Genomic DNA, 22,035 nt, shown 5'->3' on the forward strand with positions numbered 1-22,035 from the left:
TAGACAAAGACGGATTGTCGGGGATTAAATTTTAGCTACCTGCTACAATTTAGTACAGTCCGATCGCACAAAGTTTTTTTAAAAGTACACCTCATCCTATACCGATAATACATAATATAAAAATATTGAATATAAGCACCAGTACTACATTTATTTACGATTTGCATACGTAATAAGCTTTTATTACTCTCTTTCATTTCTAAACAGACTATAGTGGATTTTACATAGCTAATAATATTTTTCATTAAATTTTTACTATATTTTTAGGTCATTAATAACTATACGGCATTTACAAATTTTCATCGGAAATATAACATAAAGAATGAAAATTGCAATGCCGTACATATTCGTTGGAACAATTCTTCGAAACTGTATAAGTCCAAAATGAGTTTTATCCTAATTTCAAGAGAAATTTAAATTATACCATAGAAATTATGATGGCATTATCTTTAAGTTAAAAAAGTATAGAGAATCGAGAAAATATTTTGAGAAATTTAAAAATTTAATGACGTGCAAGAAAGTATTATTTTCAAATAAATATAATAATAAACAATTAATTTTAACTCAATATTCGTGAGAATTCCTATATAAATACTTACCTTTAAGACAGTGATATAATATCTGTTTTGAAGTAACAGTACCCTCGCATTTGCATATTTGCAACTTCTGTTGCAATTGTTGGAACAATTTTCTTATGCAAAAATTGTGATGAAGCCATTGGCATACGATATATGTTTAAAATTAGTAAAAATAATTTAAAAGTGCATTTGTTACAAAAACACTAAGATTGTCGGTTATAAACATGAATAAAACTACATAAGAATTTACATGCCGAAAAGAAAAAAGAGACAGAGAAAGAAGATGTTTCGATGACCAGGTAGAATATCGAAGCGATGATTTTCATTTTAAAATAAAAATAATTCCAAATTTTTAAAAAAATATTCGATTGCAGATTTTTTTATTGATTTTTTATTAATAATTTTTTGGATTTTGAAAAAATTTTATTTATGTACTTGTGAAAAAAAATTAATATATAAGCTTTTCAAATTTATAAAACATAATTTTTATATCGACCTATGGTTTTTTAACGGCATATTACTAAAAAATTATTTTACATCTTAAATAATGTTTTAACAACAATGTCGACCATTTTTCAATTATCAGAAACCATAAGGCTCAGAATAGGGGTTTGCATCCGGGGTCTCTCACTCCTGTATCGTCAAATATATACGGCATTACTGAAAAATATTTCTATATGATATTGTAAGTCTTATTATGGAAAGGCCGTACAGTAGGTAGTAAATAATTTGTATTAAGAAGAAAATAGTAGTAAAACTAAAATCAATTCTTGCAAGTAATACTTATTTGCAAAAATATATTTCAAGCCATTTAGAACCATTTTTTTTTGTACAGCATTTTGTTTTTGTTTATTATTGTTGTCAGTATTAACAAAATATATTAATGCCGTACACAAATTTTTCACCGTGAAGTCCTACCTTTCAGAGGGAAATTAATTTTCCTATAGTAAGCACATGTTTCATGAAAAATGTACGGCATGGCTAAAAATGTCATTGTTTTATAAAATAGAATTAAAATTAGAGAATTTGATGTTGGTTCAAATCACCCCCATACGCTACTTACAAATAGAGAGTTGCGCCCTACATTTCTAAACCCCTGTATCAGCAAATACGTAATGCGTCACTAAAAAAGTTATCTACAATCCAAAACTTGCAGTATAAATGCCGTACTGAAGTAAATCACCAAAAACCGCATACCAAATTTTTCAGAAAATCTAAAATTTTCCTGGCTTCCGATATTGCTATTTTTGTACGGCATTTGGTCGAGGTTCATATTTTTGTATAACCTATATACTTTAGAAATGCCGTACAAAAATGTTTTGCCGAAAACCACCCCCCTTGGTGGACAGGTTTAGCTTATCTGGTGTACTCAATTGTACCAACAAAAATTGACGGCATAGTTTCTAAAGTTATTGTTATATGTGGTAGAATTGATTTATAAGTAATTCATGCTGGGTCAAGTGACCCCTTGAAAATTTCCGATGGGCTTGTAGTCTATTATGTTCTCTTTGCTTTTAAAATTTGAAACAAGTTCGTGATGGTATTATATTTATTTAGCCATTGAAAAATAATTTTCTTAATGTAAAGGTAAACAAGACAAAAATACACCTGGCTCTAAACTTATAATTTGTTGTTTTAAGTTGTCGTGATATAGAAAAGCTCTTTCAGGAGTCTATATAAGACCAGATTTACGGCTAAAAGCGTCTAAGTAATATTCCTCGAACTTTTCCCCGGTTTTAATAGATTTATGCTTTAAAGCTGAAGCCTTGCAAGTCACGAAAAATTAAGGAAAAGTTCTCATAAGCATATTTCTCAAAACGGTCAGACAGGAATCACGCCGCCTAAGCTCACCAACTATATGACGATTCATTATGAAAGTTTTAAGCTTTACTAAAATCCGAAGAGTTCTTTGAAACATGAGGACTTTTATTGAAAGCGTTATTACTCTGTGCTTAGCGATAATTCAAAGTTTCAAGTAGATGTTGAACATTTACGATGTAAAAAATTTTAGAAACAATAAAAAGCTGGACGCTGTTAACATATATCCAAAAACGGCTTTCGGACTGAGGGGTGTTAAAGTTTTTGTAATAAAAAAATTTGTTTATATCTTCGGGTTGACCAAATCAGTTCAAATTTGGTACATAGTATTACGTAATAAATCAACACCACTATAATATAGCTTTGATATAGGATCTTTATCTTTTTTCTCGCAATACTTCTACGCCACTGAAATTTTCGAGAAAATAAAAGCATTTTCTGAAAGAGTGGGATAAATTACATTAAAAAAACAGTGTCAAAATTTCAAAACATTCTGAACATGAAAAGACACGCTGCCGGTATATTGTGAAAGAATGTTGTCGCACACCCAATATACTGGGTGTTAACGAACTTGTCAATTATTTTTTCCACATGTCCGTTATGTCAAAATACATCGATTTGTGTTAAGTTGTAGTATAACAACCCAGGGTTCGATAAAAAAAATCAAATATAAACGTAGTTGTGGCCAAAATATGTGATCATCATAAGGAATACCTACGTTGTATACATCTATTTTTTTTATTGACCGGAAGGCGCTGGCTACTAACTTTAAAGAGGGGAAGTATGGTTTAATTTTATAAAACAAAAGCAGAGTAAATACACCTAACTTTATTATTTACGTACAACAGTCTTCAAATTAAACAAGTGACAAATAGAAAGAACAACAAAAACATTAACAACCATTTAACATAAAATGAGAGTGCCACGCTCACCTAGAGCTCCTGTGGGGAAAGAGCATGGCAGAGAAACCCACGATCGTTGCTCTAACTACCCAAATATAAATACAAAACAACCGCTAACAAAAGGCATAAATTAAGATCCTTTGCTAATGATAAATAAGACCCGACTTATTTAATTTCTCACTAAATGTCACCTCACTCGAATTAGACATACACACTTCCAAGTAAAACTGAAGAGGTTTGGTGTTAGTTAGCCGGCAGGGCCGGAAGGTACTGGAGTCCCATACGGGAGGCAATCCAGCTATAGTTGAGATTTCGGAAGATCCTTCATAACACTGGAGTCCCATACGGGAGGCAATCGAGCTTAATCCAGATTCGTTCCGCACGGGCGAAAATGTTAGTAAACTCAACAAGGCTCGTATAGACGTATGACATAAAGTGAGCACAAGAAATCAAAGAACAACCTAATCATGATAAAACAAGTTAAATGTGAAACAAAGAAGTTGTTATTGCAATATCTGGGCAGTCACGACAATATACATATTTTAACATGTAATAAATAATGAGCAATCTTTAATAATAATTGTAACAATTTTATCTTAGAAAAATATACGCCCCTGAGCGTAAGACAATGAAGGCTAAACATATACAGAATTATTATCATGAAACATCTATATTTTACGTATAACGTAATCGTGGCAAAAACAAGTTAGATGTGAAACAAAGAAGTCGTTATTGTAATGTCTGGCAATCAGGACAATACATATATTTTTAACATGAAATAAATAATGGGCAAACTTTAAGTATAATTATAACAATTTTACCTTGGAAAAATATATGCCCTTGAGCATAAAGCAATGGAAGCTAAACTTACAAAGAATTATTATCATGAAACATCTATAATCATCACAATCATAAGATTATATAGAACAATTAACAACAAAGTACTTAAAGAATATTACCTGCTAACTAATACCGGTTAAACACTTAATTTTCCACTACTTCTATATTTTCCACACTACACTGATCGTCTTACTTTTCACTCCGCGCTGTTCTCACTTCAACTGCCAAGCTTCCTTCTAGAATTTCCCACCCAGGCGTTTGCTTTTTTGCGCTTCCTTCTATTATTCCGACCGTTAATATTACTTTTTCATTATTGTGCAACACCCAGGTAACAGGTGACGTCGAAGTTGATAAAATAAGTATGGTTTTGCACAAAGTAAAATGTAATTTTAAAATCTGATTTACCTCAACATTGCAAGGAGCCATCTTTTGAGAACTGCTGATTTTCATGGAAGATGTTCGATCTACCTACCATTTGCTTGCACACAAGCTTCAGTGCGACTTATCCAATTCGCTCGCGCGCGTTGCCGCATTGCCACGTCCTCTCGAATCGTATTACAAGCTTCGGCAATACGATGTCGCAGTTGGTCGATGTCACGAACTTTCAATGGAATATACAACACTTTTCACATATCCCCACAAAAAGAAGTCCAAAGGGGTGAGTTCCGGAGACCGGAGGGGTCATCTAACTAGGCTACCGCGGCCTATCCAGCAATCGGGAAAAATAATGTTTAGATAGAAAGTCGCGCACTCTCCGAAAAAAGTGAGCGGGGGCTCCGTCATACAGTAACCACATATTTTGCCGAACATTTAATGGCACGTCTTCCAATAACTCCGGCAAGCGATTTTACAAAAATCTAAATATGAAGCACCGTCTAAGCGTCTAGGCAATTCAAAAGCTCCTATTAAAGTGTCATTAACGATACTGGCCGACATGTTCACTAAAAACTGTTGCTTTAAGACACCGCGAAGTATTTTGTGTGGATTTTCGTCCATTGGTGAGTGTTGTGGACGTTGCATGTTCCTGAAGCAACAATTCGCAAAAATCTCGACATAGTGGAAAATCTTCAGGAGTAAGCGCTTGAACACGTTGAATGTGAAATTGAATATTCGCGATTGCTAAATAAATGCGCCATTTCCAAAAGAAAACTTGGAAATACAGCTATTAAATGTAGTCTCGAAAAACAGCACAGCAATCACTACAACAATGTATTACAAACTGACTTTCGAATACAGTTCGGGTTCATAAGAAACCTACAAACTCGCCGCGATAAAATACCTGTATTTCAGCAGTTCCAAAACAGTTTTAAACACATTTTTAATTAGATTTTCTCACTATGACTTGAAACTTCCGATACAAGTTTGTGACATCAATTAAGTCAGTTTTTGCTCCATTTTTACCCCTTTAAATTTGGACATAAGTTCATTCACACCCTGTATAAAAACTACAACATAGCAACTATATAGAAAATGTGACTTAAAAATTGTTACTTTCTACGGGTTTGTTCGAAACTAGTTTTCACTTCACTCTCACAATGATAGTGTTAATTTCGATACAGCGTCTACTATTTTTCTTATAACAAATGTAGGGTTTTAGAAAGACGGAATCATTTTCAATTACAAAAAATTAGCAGTTTAAAATAGACTAAGTTGGAAATAAGTAGATTTCCTAGAACCGGCTGAAGGACAATTTTTTGACGATTGTCGATATTGTAAAAAAAAATTCGAAAATTTTTTTTAAAAAAAAATTATTTTTTCGAAAATATTTTTTTTTTAATTTTTGTCTGTTTTTCCATGTATTTAACATTCTTTGATAAAAAAATATTACATTTTTTTTGTGATTAGTTTACTTACCGGACTATATAATTAAGGCTTTCTCAAAACACATCTGCAACACATTATTTTATTAAATGCTTATAAAAGTAGTTTTTACATTTTCCAGCGTTATAAATAGAAGCTGCAGACATCCAGGAACTGAAATTGAATCGCCAAGTACTTTAAGAACTTCCTTTCTTCGCTGTAACAAAACTAGCGCCCGTAGCGTCAGGTGCGTGGAAGAAGCGTCTCGCCTTCCCCAATTCGAATTGCAAATACGTAATAAAGTGTCGGCATCCCTCCCGCTATATCATAAAATATCCGATGCGATATGCCTCGCATCACCTTTCCTAGAAACGAATTACCATCTAACGGATTTTCTCTTTTTTTTTCAGCCTCTCGTATTCGATACGAGATCACAAGCGGTAACATAGGTGGCGCTTTTGCCGTCAAAAACATGACAGGAGCCATCTACGTAGCCGGAGCACTGGACTACGAGACCAGGAAGAGGGTGAGTAATTAATTATTGGGTCCCAGAGACACTCTCAATCTACAATGTGTCCGATATAATAATGGAGTTCTTAGGAGGCCGACGGACGGTATAAGTGATTAATTGCAATGCGTTGCGTAGCTCGTTAGGTGTGACATTCCACTAATTAAGCCTGGTTTAGGTACATTGGTCGCTAACTATTACGTCTCAAGTGTATTTACTCCTCAAGGAAAAAATCTATATATTAATTAAACCATTTTTATATATCTACATGAAAAAATATATTAAAAATGTATGTGAATTGACTAATTTAAAAATACGATAATAAAAACAATTTACGGGAGTTTCAGTAGAAATACAACGTGTCAAAAGTTCAGAAAGTGATCTATTTCCTATGCCCAAACACCATTTTTTTAACTGATCATCGAGACTTATGATTGTTAGCCCAGTTACTGTAGCTGAAAATATATAGTAATATCTCCGAATGTTTTATAACAGCATCGATTTTTCTCAAAATTTAGAATTAAGCTCATCTTACCCCCCACTTCAAAACTTATATATGCGCTAGGTGTGCTTTTTGTTCTTAAGGGGTGAAAACCACCCCTTATTGGAAGAAAAATAAAAAATACAAATTTAAGCATTTTATGTAATCAAATCTTTTTTATTTATGCAGTATGAGTAATTTCATATGGTATCTAACATGAAACTTAATGTTTTCCAAATTTTCAACTCGGAAAAACCTTTAAAAACCACCCCTTTGGATAAAAACAATTTTTTCAGCTTGAAATGTTTTAGTCATGCATTTTTATCAAATTAAAATTGATTTCTTGATTAGGAAATATTTTTTTCGATTGTAACTTTTCAACCCTTGAAAAATATCCCTTCTTTCGAAAATAAAATGAAAAAATATTATTGAAAGAGTAGAAACATTTTAAATGTGCATTTGTATTAAATAAACATTTATTCCCTTATAAAATAATTTTGAATTGATTGCAACTTTTGAACCCTTATTAATTAATAGTTTAAATAGGTTACTAGACACAGGGTCTAACGACACTTAGAGTGTACAATAATTCAATAAACATAGAAATCTAAATAAAAAAATAGATAAGTTTGGAACGAATACACTGAAGATGAATTTTTCGAGACAAAACGTCTGAATCTGGTTCGGGCTGAGGCAGTACAGTATTGGGGGTCATGAAGGCTTGCAAAAAATTTAATAAAATTTACAGGTCGTATTTATGAAGTTGATGATGGTCCTGGAGAGACGAAACGTTACATATAAAAATTGATTATGCCATTCGATAGAGGACAAAAAGTGTTATTTTTTCAATATCACCTCAAACAAGGCTGAACTGAAACAAAAACGGATTCCCAAAATTTCGGTTTTTTCAAATATTTCGAAAACTAATCATGTTAGCCTTGATTTTTTTGAGACATAATGTTGGTCCCCTGATTACGCAATTTTGCCCCCATTTAAGCTAATTCGTATCTCTTACCGTTTTCGAGATCCCTGTAGTGAGAAGCGAATTTGTAACACCCTGTATATATGCGTATGTGTGTGCGTGTGTGTAGAATAGTGTGTATTATAATATAGTACTAAATAGTTTATTCAATATACACATACTAAATACGTATATATACAAAAAAGAAATTTTGCAGGGAAATGTAAGGGCTACGTAAACTGTTGAATTGATCTTTTTTAAGCCCTTTATTTTTAAGTTTGAAGGGTTTAAAGGGCTCGAAATCTCATTCATGTGATAACTTAAAATGGCGATATCTCGATTAATATTAATTTTAGAGGAATAATAATAAATAAAGCAAAATCTTAAGCAAAAATAAAGCTAAATTTTTTTACTCTTGTACTTTTCTCCTACACACTTTAATTTTTAAGTTACAGCCTAAAAACCGATTTTTTTTTCAAAAATTTGAAAAATATCAAAAATTAAGTTTTTTTTCGAAATCATGGTTTGTAAGTGAGCCAAAGACCCAGAACATATTCTTAGAACATAAATGAAGAAATCTGTAAATGGATTGCATTTGATTTTCATTCTCTCGCCAAAGGCACTGATTTGTTTATTAATTTTTTTTAAAAAAGAACGTGAGACTGTCATGTTATTTCGATCATATTTCCGTTAATTTTTATTCTAAAGACTTTTAAAACAGCTCATTTTAAAGGTTTTTCAAAGTACTTTAAAAAAGGTTCAAATAGTATTTTCCTAATATTTATGGTTTTGACGTTATTTAACGTTAACTGGTTCCAATTTAGTTTTTAGCTAACATATAATAATGTTTAAAAATCCATAACTCGGTTTATATTGCAATTAGAGATAAACAATATAATGCCATTAGATTTGTTTTTTATTACCTTTCTTTTTGTTCATTACAACTTTTTCGTTAAATCCAATGGTATCAGAGTTATTTGCAAAAAACTGTCCGAAAACAAGCACTTTTTCAGTAAAAAATCAATCACCCCAAGGCAAAAGCACACTTTGGCACTATATACGTTTTATTCCTTGAGGCATTCCCCACATTCAATCAAAATTTCACGTCAATCGGTTCAGTTATAATGAATTCGGAGGTAAAAATCCTGAGTAACTGGACTAATTGCGCTATCATTATACAAATCCAGCTCTGTAATAATTTAAATACTAAAATAATTGTAAGAATACAATTCGAGATGAAAATAGCTATGAAATATCGATTTCATATTCAAAGACACGTGAAATTGTAATATAACTAAATGGGAAAGATCAACCATTCAACCATTAATCCGTATTTCTAATCCAACCGGCCTTCCAAGTACTCCACTTTTACAGTCGGACACAGGCGAAATTTGTGTAATAAAATATCTCTTTCAGAAATCTAAGCTTGTGAAATCCTGAATAAATTTGATTTATGGACAACATAAAGTCACTTTTATGTATTTCCATATAGAACGCGAGACACACACACATCGCATTGCACTACTGCGATTTTTCTTTAGATCGCAATAACTTCCGTAAATATTTACGAGAGGACTGGTTCAACGGGACGTTTGAGATTTACGAGCAAGTTACAAACCATGTTTATTCAAGAGCAACAAATTAAATGAATCCCGTAACTTAATACCATTCGGATGACTGATTCTTAAATTTCTGTTTGCTTCCTGATTAAAACTTACCTAATCGTACTGATCTATTGCTAACTCTCCATGCAATATCCCACTTCTGACGGGATAGAAGAATCGTAAAATCAAAAGTGTGCTCTGTACGTTCAATACACAATGTAATTTTTTGGAAGCAAATAAGCCGTTGATCTATTGCTCTCAATAATCTTAAAAATACTGGTTGATAGAATGTTTTGCTGAATCAGATAACATTTCATTATACAAATACATGCAGGATAATCCAGGCTTAATATATTATATCGTATATTTCGATTCGGTGGATTAGTGCAGCTCCACACTATAGAAACGAATAAATAAAAAGGAACGGATTAACATGTCATCAAGATAATTGGGTGTAATCCATACATTGTTCCACTTGCAGCTGAATTTGTTTTGTGTAGGAGTCTTAGCTCTCGTTTTGGGTCTGGGCGTAATTTGCCTGAAACCAGACGTACTAATTTCTGTGGATGTGGTGAAATATGGCGCCTTAGGATAGCGATAAAAGCCGAACTGCGTTATCCTGGTTAATAATTCGTGGAGCCGTTCGTCTGAAATTAACTACCGCTGTCTTACTAACCGTTAAGTAGCGTTAGCTAGAATGTAGCATTTCCATATTGCAAATGTTCGTACTGTTTTATTTCTAGTTCGTGACGTATTGCGGAAACTCGCAAATTAGACGCATTGTCTAAGCATGTCTTATATAGGGTGTTACAAAAAAGTATAGCACAATTTTTGATGTGCCATTTTTAATTTAAGCGACGCCATTTCAAAAAACAGTGCTAAAGTTACCACCAATGAAGCAAAGACAACAGTAACAGTAGTTTATTCTCCCAACTATGGTTCAAAGGTATTATTTTTAAAACCAATCGGTATCTTCTTATTTATTTATTTATTTATTTTTACTTTGATAAACTTTTGATTTAGAGCTTGATTTCCAAGGTACAACAATTTCTTTGGATATGTAAAGACTCGACATGCTTCTATAAAAATTGATGTATTTTTAAATATCTATAGATAAACATTCTCTTAATTTGTTTAAAATTCAAATATTAAATTAATTTGAAACCAAGATTTTAATTTACTTGGAAATTTAATGTTGAAAATCTTCCTGAAGTTTTTGTTTTACTGAGAACTAAATATGTTGGAAAACTTATAATTTTAGCCTCCTGCAATTTCTGGTCACAAATGTCATATTTTTCTGCTAATCACACATAAAACAAAATTCAAAAATATTAATTACAAAGCTAATTTGGCTGCTACAAACACATCCTAATCGATGTCACCCAAGGAAATTTTTGTAAAGCTTAGTTAATTCAAAATTGGTCCAAAACACAACTCATTTGATAATGATTCAAGCAAAATACTAGATCGGGGAGGTAATGAGTATACCCCCCTCCTTTCTATATCGCGCTTCATTGTTTCATTAAAATTTTTATCAGAATCAAGTTTTTAGTCACAATTAGATAATGTTTTGACAAGGGATAACAGTATATGCAAAAATTCTACTTAATGTCTCAAACAAAAAACAACATAGTGATTAATATTAATAAAAACATGTATTATTATAGCCCAAATAATCTCCTACTGTTTGTAACGCCCTGTATAATCTGCATACGATAATTGTTTTAAGTATTAAAATAAATGTGACATTTGATCCTTTTAGGTAATATTTGTTTTTTGTCTGTAATTCTGATTTAAGTCTACACCTGTAATATTTCTGAAACTGAAAATATTAATATTTCAATAAGGAATTCAGTAATTAGGTACACATTAAAAACGTTGAAGATATGAAGCCTTAAAAAATCAGTTAAAAAATTGCACTCTAACAAAACTGAAAGACAAATATTTAATAAAGCCAAATCTGCTTGCAAATCTGTGGTAAATCTGAAGCAATTAACTCAAAATGAGAATTCCTTATGAAAAGGTCTTATCGGAATTAATATAAACATAATTATGCATGGCATTTCATTAGAGCAAGAGATAAATTTGTTTAGTCGCGAGGCACGATTAATTTTAAATTAATTGGAAAATGAAACATTTTTTTTAGGAAAGAATGTACTTATATTGAAATAGATACATCTTCGAAGAATACCCTTATAAATAAACTTCGTATCTTTGAAATTGTTTTTTAATTCACTCATAAATCTAGTTATTTTGCTAACTAAGAGATAGTAATGTAATCTCATATCCGTCCTGATGAATCGCCTCTTCTTACACCTTATTTAAGGTCCTTTGCCCATTTACTCTTCACTGGCCAAAGAATACTATACTGCGGGACACCAGATTACATAAGTCGAAATTATATCCTTCTGTTCCAAAGTGTCTGCCTGTCAGGTATGACTAATAGAAAATAGTGTGGTGTGGGAAGAGACTGTTTAATTTTAGATAAAAGACCATCAAGCCAAATTTTTTGGAACACCTACGCCTGGCTTATGTCCAAGTAAACAATACTTTTTTCCTCTATTGTTTCAATAATAGTGTGAATTATACGATGGCAATGTTGAGTTGTTGCATGTTTTTGGCGGAAACTGAATTCATGCTCTAGAATTAGCCCTCTCCATTAATTTGGATATGAAAGACAACAAACTTATAGTTCAGTGTGAGGTAATATTGGTTAATTCCTTTCTAGGCATTGGGATAAGAAGCTTTCAATGATTTAGACCAGTATTGGTGCCTGAGAATGACTAGTATGCAGCTCAACATCACTTGCATTTATCTAGGCAGTTCTTTCAGCATTTTGCTATTATCATGTTCATTTCTGGAGCTGTAAGGATATTCACCTTGATTCCTTAAGGGGATATTTGTTTCTTTCCTGCAATTTGTGCGAATCCTGCAGGAGAAATTGGAGAGTGAATGTTGAGACATACTTTTTTTTCTGATAAATGTGAATTGGTAATTATCCAATGCGACATATGGTAAAGCTTTAAATTAGTTTCATTACAATAAAATATCGCTGTATCATAAAGCTGCACGATATTTTTTTCTCGTGGAAGGCGTCCACGAGAGAAGATAAGAATATTTATGAGCGACTTTATTCAAGAAGCGCGGCTCATCTAGAGGGAGACAAATGTCCATCATCGCTTCGCGTCAGGAAAAATTATACCGCGTGTGTACATACGCGATATTTGTAGTGAGCTCACGGAAACGCGCCGCCCCCAACCGCTCCCGGGATATTGCGTAATCTAATTCGAAGCGTTTCAGCCAAATCCGCGTTGTACCGGGGACGGGGCGTCGAAATAACGTTTAAATTATGTAAATGAAGCACTAGGCTTAAAAAACCTGTTCTTGACTATAAAAAAGTAACGGCGGGACCATCCACGTTCGCGTTAAGGCCTCCGCTTTATTAACGCCGTCCCCCGCTTTGCGCACACATGGATTCCCGCAGGACTTTTAAGGAAGAATTATGACGCCACCCTTGACACTTTGAAAAAGTTATTATTAATGCGGCCTGACCTGTTGTCCCCGCGAAGCGAAGTAATGGGGAAATTAACTGGTAAATAAGGTTGGCCCTTGTAGCTCTTTGCGAGTATATGGCGGTTTTAAGGTCCGAATTCTTGACACATGCACCGAGTGACGTGAAATTTTAACAGTAAGTAGAAAATTGCTCAAGAAACAAAAGTTACGTAGTGCCGATGTGTGCTTTCACCCTGGGGGTGAATGCCACCCCTTCTCGGAGGTGACAATGAAGGCACCCATTTTAATCTATTCTAAGCAAAAAATGCTCTATAACGTTTTTTCCAAAAATTAATATTTTCCGAGTTATTTGCGATTAAAAATGTTGATTTTTCGTCTAAAAAGTGCATGTTTTTCAACCATTTTTGATAAATAACTCGAAAACCTTGCTTTTTATCGAAAAACACATGTAAAGCAAAAGTAAAGCTTTTTAAGTATCGCATCGATTCATTTTTTGTTGATTACCGTAGATGTAATAATAACCATGTAATAATAATGTAGTAATAATCACCCCCTAAAGTGATTGTTTATTTTTCGGAAAGTAAAATCGAACCTTTTACCGTAAAATAATGGCAAAAGAATTAATTTTTTGAAGAAAATGAATATAACCTTTTTTAAAGTGCTTGGAAAGACCTTTAAAATTATCTTTGAAAAAATTTCGTAGCTCAAAAACTCGCGGAGTTATGATGAAAATAAAATGGTCATCTCATGGCTGAACCATAAAAATATAAACTAAGCGTAATCCATGTACAGTTGACTTTATTTAGGTACTAATAATATGCTTTGCAAGTTTGAGCGATTTAGAATGCCTACATTTAAAAAAAGTTTGAAATAAAAACAAATTTTTAATTTTTAAAAAAATTTCCTTTCTTTTCGAAATAACTCAAAAACGAAAGAAGATACGTGAAAAATGCAAGAGTTCAAAATTAAAGGTCTTTTTTTATAACTTTTGTGCTTTCTTTTGATTTTTCTGTAGAGCAAAAATTAACTGAGATATTACGTTTTTTAGTTTGCATTTGCGTGTAATGACCACCTTCTTTGAGCCCTTAAAACTTAAAAATCTCGAAAACGAAGAGTTCAAGACCCTTCAACTATAAAGGTTGATTTGTAGCTCTTGTAATTCCTTGCAGATTGCTTTTTGTTTTAAGTAATCTCGTTGAATTTAGTAATGTATCGTTGAGTGTTTTGAAGCAGGTAAAAATTCTTGAATTCCTCATTAAGGGTTGTTTTTAAGGGTTGAAACGTTGCAATGAATCATCAGTAATATTATAAACAGTGATGAGTCTTTCATTCATTATAAATGCTATGAAGATGTGAAAAAAATGTTTTGCTTTATTTTCTGCAATAAGGGTGGCTTTTAAGGGTTGAAATGTTGCTACAAATCAAAAATTATTATTCAAAACATAAAATAATGCTTATTCTATTGTCATAATACTTAAATCTATGGTTTTTACGTTTTTGCAAGAAGGGATAGTTTTCACCCCCTAAAAACAATAAACACACATTATGGATATGTAACATTTGTAAAGAAGGGTGAAATGAGCTTACTCACCAATTTTCATGAAAATAGGTGCGTGTGTCAAGAATTCGGAGCTAATACCCTATTTTTACTGTCGTATACTGGACTATTGGGCTGGGACGCCAGTGTGTTGCATTGGGGTCCAACGAAGAATAAACAGGAAAAGTTAGGATCTTTCTCAGGCTATCAGATTTAACGTCAAAATTTGCAAATAAATTTAGCTTTGTGTTTTTTACGCTTAATACAATTTTCAAGAAAGTAACTCAAGAAAATAATTTGACATATCCGGTCAAAACTGAATTATATTTACAATGCAAAATAGAATAATCTTCCCATCCACATCACTTAAACTGTTAAGTACGATGCAACTAATTAATTTCGTGCAAGAATTCGTTGTACAATAAAAAGGTTAAGGGGCAGGTTCAACCACTTCAATGTAGACCAGTAGTCCGCAACCTTTTACAGATACACATCGAGGGTGTGCGAGGAATTTCAGATAATAACCAATGCTATCTCTGAAAGTTAAAACAGTTTTTCAGTAAGTTTAACGTGGTCCCTCTGCGATGAACTTTTTCCAGGCATGAAAAACTTTGGATAAACTTATATAAAAAATGAGCCTTTCCTAGTTCAGTTCTTACGCTATTATTTAAATAATAGGCATTCATGAGAGAACTGATAATTTAAAAATATAGGTTGGTCGTCAAGTATGTTGTTATAATAAAGAGAGTAATTTTGAGAAATAAAGTGCCCATGAATATATGTCCTAAGCGTTCTAGATCTAAGCGATATAGGATGTTAAATATTAGAAAAGAAACAAATTTTTGACTACTTATATGTAGGTATACTTAATAGGAACTGAAAAAGATGATTTATTAAAATTTGTATACTACAGTAGTTCTCTGAAAGCTTCATTAATTAAAAAACTAGGAATTTGGTCGTCAGTGCTGATCAAAATGTCAAAATAAATGTTATTCTTAAGTTTCAGCCTTTTTTCTCTCATGTTAAAAATATACAGTGATTCAAAATTCAGTACAAAGAATTAAGTGGTGGATTTTTAAGGTCAAAATAAGATTTTATTTCCTATAAACGTGTGTCCATAAATGCTTAGTTCAACATACAGGGTGTCAGAGTTTTTAATTTTTTTAGATTTTTTATGATTAATTTCCGAATAGATTTGAATGTACGCATAAAACTTGGGATACGAGGGTTTGCTTGCACTGCTTTTGACGCTGCTTGTAGAGCCACCTACGTACGCTTGAATTAAATTGGCCCTAACTTTTTTGCTATACTACTTATTGACGTTTCGTATTAGCGCGTTTATTCCCCTATCAATTTTAAGCAAAACGGGTATACTTGGTCGAAATCTCTCAGATCAAAAGTTTTCGAGATATTCGCTGTTGAAGAGATAAACGCACATCATATTTTCAAATTTTATAACTTTACTGTGAAAAATTTTAAAATTTATTTTGGACTTACGTTTAGGTATAGGAAAAAAAGTCTTATTTTGACTTCAAAAATATGCCCCTAAATTCTTTGTACTCAATTTCGAATCTGCCTATACAGTGGTTTCTTTTCGGTAACTTCCTTTTTTTTAAGGATGCCTGAACTGACAATTCAAAAATATTTTTTTCCGGTTATTTTTACGGGATTAGGTTAACTTTTCAATACTTTTGAGCCTTTATCCATTCAATTGAAATGTCAAAATTAATTATCAAAACATGCAATAAAGTACAAAATACAAACAAATAATAAATACTGTATTTTAGACAGTAGTTTGGTTCTATTGTGAATCAAAATATTTTAAACTTTTAAGTAATTGGAAAAAATCGATATATGCGACTATAGTTTAGAAATCACAGAAAAACAAAAAATAAATTGCTTCTAGAAGCTTTAATGTACTTTAATTTTTATCCTCAAAGGTCACACTGCGGTGGACCACCTTAAAGGTCACACTAGTGCGAGTTGGGATTTTGCCAATTTTGAACGTTTATGTCTTCTTTATTTGTTAACGAAAACATAACGTTTCTATATCAACGCTGGGGTAAAATTTTGCCAGAAATCGAATGATGTAATTAGTTTTAAAAAAAAAATAATTTGTTAATAAAAGAAGCAATTGAAAATAAAATCGATAAATGACTTGTTTTAAATTCGTATTTTTTTTTAAATAATGGCTAGAGAAAAATTAAAAAAAGTATTTTGAAGTTCAAGGTCTATATTTTTAAGAAAAAAATATCCCATATTAATAAAATGATATAATCGATTTTTCTCGGTATCTTGAATTTAGGCATTTTTGAAGTTGTGATTTTTGGCTCCTTTTCTGTAAATTGACGTTTATTTTGCACTCTTTAGTATAAAAATATTAATTTAAACAATATTATCCATAAATATTGACACATACATGTTACAATTAAACTGTTCATGAAAAAAATGTTTGAAAAATTATTAACAATAACTAAATAAACAATGTTCTAGTCGACACATTCGACACATAAAAGTGAAATAAATTGGATATTTGCATTTCAATTCACCTTATTTCTAGATTACCTATATGATATAAATTCAGCCACACTTTTGCCCACACTAAAGTCACACTAGTGCGAATTCGCACCGTTCGGACTTTTCAGACTCGCTAGTTTGGCCGACAGGTTGAGGCCAGTTGTGGTACTGCTCGACTGTTTAGGCTATAGAAGGAATTATCATGGTGGGGGAACCCTCAGCAGCTGCTACCTGAGAAAGCTGTTAAAAAAAGACCGTGGTGCGAATTCGCACTAGTGTGACCTTTGAGGGATAAGAATGTTAATTTAACCACTTGTTTCTAGCCATTATTTTTTTGTAGTTTGTTTGATAATGGTTGTTTGCAATACAAGAGTCAAAAATATTGTTTCAACACTTGAAAAAATCAATGGCGTACTATTTTTTTCTTAATAAATACTCTATTACATACCCATAGTAATACCCATGGTGATATAAAAATATATTTGGATAGATAGATGTGTAACTTTCACAGAACTAGTACAGTGTACCAACTTTTAACAAATTGTCTCTTCCGGTTCCTGTTTGTATAAGAAAACGTCAATTCTTTTTTTTTTTCTAAAATTTAACACACTCTAGTTAGGAAACTAGGTCTCGCAGCACACATACTCATGAAAACTGTTTTCTTAGAATTTACTGAAGAATCACCTCCTTTATTATGAGACCACCCTGTACATTAAGATTTAGCTGCCTTTAAATTTATCTAAAAAATAATTATTCATAAACAAACTTTTTTTGTTTTTTTTTTATTTTCTTTATGTGAGCATTTTTTAATAAAAGTTTACCATTCAAAAATCAATGGCATAGATATGGGAGATTTTCAATATATTTTTTATTTTTTAAGACGGATTTTGAACTCGTAGACATTTTTAAACAAAAAATTACCCTGTACGTTAAAACGCCATTATAGGTCAAATGTCACATTTATTTTATTAACAGTGCCAAGCTGTTAAGTTCCATGTTTGTGAAGATAGGAGGACGCGTCAGACTTCTTCAGATCGCAGCGAGCTATTTTCTTTTCTGTATGTGCTCGCGGTCTTGGAGGAGCGAACGTCCTTTATAATTGTGTAATGAAGCGCACATGATAGATGCGTCCGCCGCCCGGAGGGCCAAAGAGTGGCCTTAATTCGAAATAATAAAAGCCAGGATGGATCATTTCGGCTGGCGTGCTTCGCGTCCTAGTTGCTCTGCACCGGTCAGAGCTATTGTACGTTTGGTTTCAGCGGTAACTTATGCTCCAGGCTCTATTCACTCTGGGAGATTAGTTTGTCCATTGGGAGACCTCACGTCCCGCATGAACAGCGCTGATAAACGAACAATGAGTTTAGTACCAGTTTATAATAACAATCCATCATTTTTTACGGACGGTTAGCTGCACCGCATTTTTTCCGCAGATTTTCGTCATTCGCTATTTACCGCGTCATCATTTGTTAGTACTTACTGATGTTTGCTGAAATTAAAATGAGTAAAAAGCAACAAATATTTTGTACTAAAGTCTGTTTAGAAATGAAAGAGAGTAATAAAAGCTTATTATGTATGCAAATCGTAAATAAATGTAGTACTGGTGCTTATATTCAATATTTTTATATTACGTTTTATCGGTATAGATGAGGTGTACTTTTAAAAAAACTTTGTGCGATCGGACTGTACTAAATTGTAGCAGGTAGCTAAAATTTAATCCCCGACAATCCGTCTTTGTCTATGCCGCTTCAATTTCTCGGTCCATTTCTCTTATAAGTAAACAATATAAAAACAGCATTTCAAAACATGAGGCTACTTTAAGCATCATAACCGGGTTAAGAGGGTTTTTAGTAATTCAAATAAAATTATTCAATATTATTATCAAAATATTTATTTAAATTTAATGAATAGACTTTTATTCCACACAAAAATATATGTATTTTGAAAATTCAAATTATGGTGAGTAAATGTAGTGTTGTATAAATGTACAATAAAGAAAATAAAAAAGTAGGTATATTAAAATTCATCCTCTGAATATTCTGATGAATTATCTTCGTCTCCTAGATTGATAACGATAGGTTCCACAGTAACGTCAATTAAATTATCGAGTTCCCACATTTTCTCCTCTTCTTTTTGTACATGATGTATACATCTTTGCCAGTTATCTGCAGTTACTCGTTCCAAGGAATTTTTTAACAAAATTTTCACGTCACTTAATTTAAACGTCGTATTATTTCGCGCTACATCTCCTTTTACCTGCGCCCAGACTAATTCGATTGGGTTAAGTTCACAGTGATAAGGTGGTAACCGTAGTACCGTTATTTGGCGATTTGTTGCCATTTCATCGATAACATATTTTTTCTGATCTTTATTAAGATTGACAAGTGTCAAAAGTTCCTTTTTCACCATATTTGTTTCAAAAGAAATGTTTTTTCCGGATAACCATTGAATTATATCGGCTTTCCTCCAAGCAGTCGTAGGCGTCCGCTCGGTCTGCCGTGAATGGTAACTGGCATTATCCATGACAATTACAGACCCCGGAGGAATAAGATCCAACATCTGTGTAAAATACTCTTCGAAAACATCTGCGTTCATGTCTTCGTGATAGTCACCTGTATTTTTAGATTCAAATAAAAGTAAACCGCCATCTACAAAACCACTGGCACTACCTATATGTGTCACTATTAATCTTCGCCCTTTACCTGAAGGTGCCTTGAACCCTGTTGAAAGTCCATCCAAAAATGCTTGTCGAAAACTTTTTACATTTTTATCTTGCCATACTTTTGTTACAGTATATCCCTCGTTGACCCAAGTTTCGTCTAGATAATAAATATTCCTCCCTTCGTCACGGAATTTTCTAATTGATCTTAAGTAGGATCTTCGCCAACAAATAATTTCATCTTTATCGATAAGAACTGACTTCCTGTTCTGCTTTTCCCAGCAAAAATTCAACTCTCGTAAGACGGCCCATAATTTGCTTCTACTGATTTTTGGCAAATCGTTGTCCTCTGAAAGTTCACTTAAAATTTTGTTTAGCGTTGGTATTTCTTTTTTAAAATAAAATGAGTGTACTTTTCTGCGAATGACATTTTTGAAGAAATCATCTATAACGACTTTTGACCTCCCTGTAGATGATTTTGGGGGATTTACAGTATCTTGTTCATTTTTTGTTTCCTTTAAAAGTCTGTAGATAGTCGATTTTCCAATCCCTGTCATTTTGGAACACTTTTCCACGATGTCGTCAACACTGTTGGTAGGATTTTGGTGTTTCAATGCATTAAATACATTTAATATAATAATCTTCTCATTCTGAGACAGCGCACATCTTTTCACGCGTTTAGCAGGTACGTAATCTGATAAGCTCGACATTTTACCCAAACAATATTATATCCACTGGCACAATAGTCACTAAACACAAGTCGAATTTTACTCTACTGCACTAGCACGTCTTCGTATATTCAGCTCTAAGACTGGATTGATCTGTCACAATACATTGGCTCCTGCCCTATGATGTATCCAGTAAAATATACTAATGTACACCCATTACCTGTTAGCATTAGTGTTCCCCGATAATTACCTAAAACTAAATATTAGACGCCCATGTCCGGTTCTTATCTCGGGGTGTTATTACTCCTTACATTTCCAAACAGACTATAATGTATAATTCCTAAAAAACAAACAAAATACAAAATGTTTGGAAAAATTACCACAAATTCAGATGCCGACAGTAAAATATCGTCTTTTTTGCGATACAAGGCTATAAAAATGATTTTATTAAATTAAATTAAATTTTACCCATATGTTTTCCAACAAATAAAACATTGCATTAAAATTTATTACAGGTAAGTTTTTGGGGATGCTAAATACATCAGTGTTGTCATTTTTTGACCATTCGCTAGATATCGCTACCTGCGGCGTTTGTGTTGTGTAATATTTCATGACAACAGTTTTTAAATTAATTTTTTTAGTGCTTGTTATACAGGGCGTTTCAAAACATGTGTCGAAAAATGAAGGGTGTGATTCTCTGGCTCATTTTAAGAAAAATAGTTCTTATTAACTTGAGTCCGCAAACGCACCGTTTTCGAGTCATGGGGTGTCAAAAAAAATATTTTTTTGAGTTTTTGTCATTATCTCAAGAGCCGTTTGAGATACAGAACCCAAATTTTGTACACATTATCATCAATATTAGCTACTTTTGAACGCTAATTCAATTTTTATTCATATAACAGTGGCGGCGACTTTAGGATTGCGTGAAGTTCTTTTTATAACCGGGAAAATTAGCATTTTGAACCATGTTGCCACTTTCTTTGATGTTTTCCATCATAAAACATCATTTATCTTGAAAACGGTTTACGCTAGAGCTTTTGATGATGCGTACTTTTTTTGTGCAGAAAATATTAGCGGTATAAAATATGTTTTCAAAGGCCAATTTTCCCGTGGGTGTAAAAATTAGGAGCAAGAGAACCTTACGCAATCCTAAAATCTTCGCCCTTATCGTATGAATAAAAATTGAACTAGCATTCAAAAGTAGCTAATATCAATGAAAATACGTGTACAAAGTTTGAGTTCTGTATCTCATACGGTTCCTGATATATCGTAAAAAAACTGAAAAAAAATATGTTATGAAATCCGATCTCGAAAACGGTGCGTTTGCGGACCCATGTCAATAGGAACATTTTTTCTTATAATGAGTCCTTTGATTCTTTAATCACACCCTTCATTTTCCAACACATGTTTTGAAACACTCTGTATATAGTAATGTACAATTTCAATTTTCTTAAAAAAGGTACTTTTGTTGAAATTGCAGAAAACCAATCGATTTTAAGAAAAACGCAAATTCGTTGATCTATTCCGTTTTCAATATAAAAATCCTGAAATAAATGTCCAATATTTCACAACTGGCTTCCATTAATGGAATTAAACAGATTTGGATCAAATTACAAAATTTTTCTAAGGTAACTTGATCCAAATCAGTTTGT

At 32.5% G+C, this 22,035-nt stretch overlaps 1 protein-coding gene across 1 annotated transcript in view; it reads left to right on the forward strand.

The window, feature by feature from the left end:
• Positions 1-22,035, forward strand: part of LOC108910970 (neural-cadherin-like) — a 313,375-nt gene that overhangs the window by 110,647 nt on the left and 180,693 nt on the right. The window contains exon 2 of the mRNA XM_018715762.1: positions 6,349-6,464. Coding sequence (XP_018571278.1) covers positions 6,411-6,464 — 54 coding nt within the window. The 5' untranslated portion in view covers positions 6,349-6,410. The remainder of the gene's footprint in view (positions 1-6,348; positions 6,465-22,035) is intronic.

The sequence above is a fragment of the Anoplophora glabripennis genome, unplaced genomic scaffold, assembly GCF_000390285.2.
Source record: "Anoplophora glabripennis isolate ALB-LARVAE unplaced genomic scaffold, Agla_2.0 scaffold24, whole genome shotgun sequence".
Classification (NCBI taxonomy): Eukaryota; Metazoa; Arthropoda; class Insecta; order Coleoptera; family Cerambycidae; genus Anoplophora; species Anoplophora glabripennis.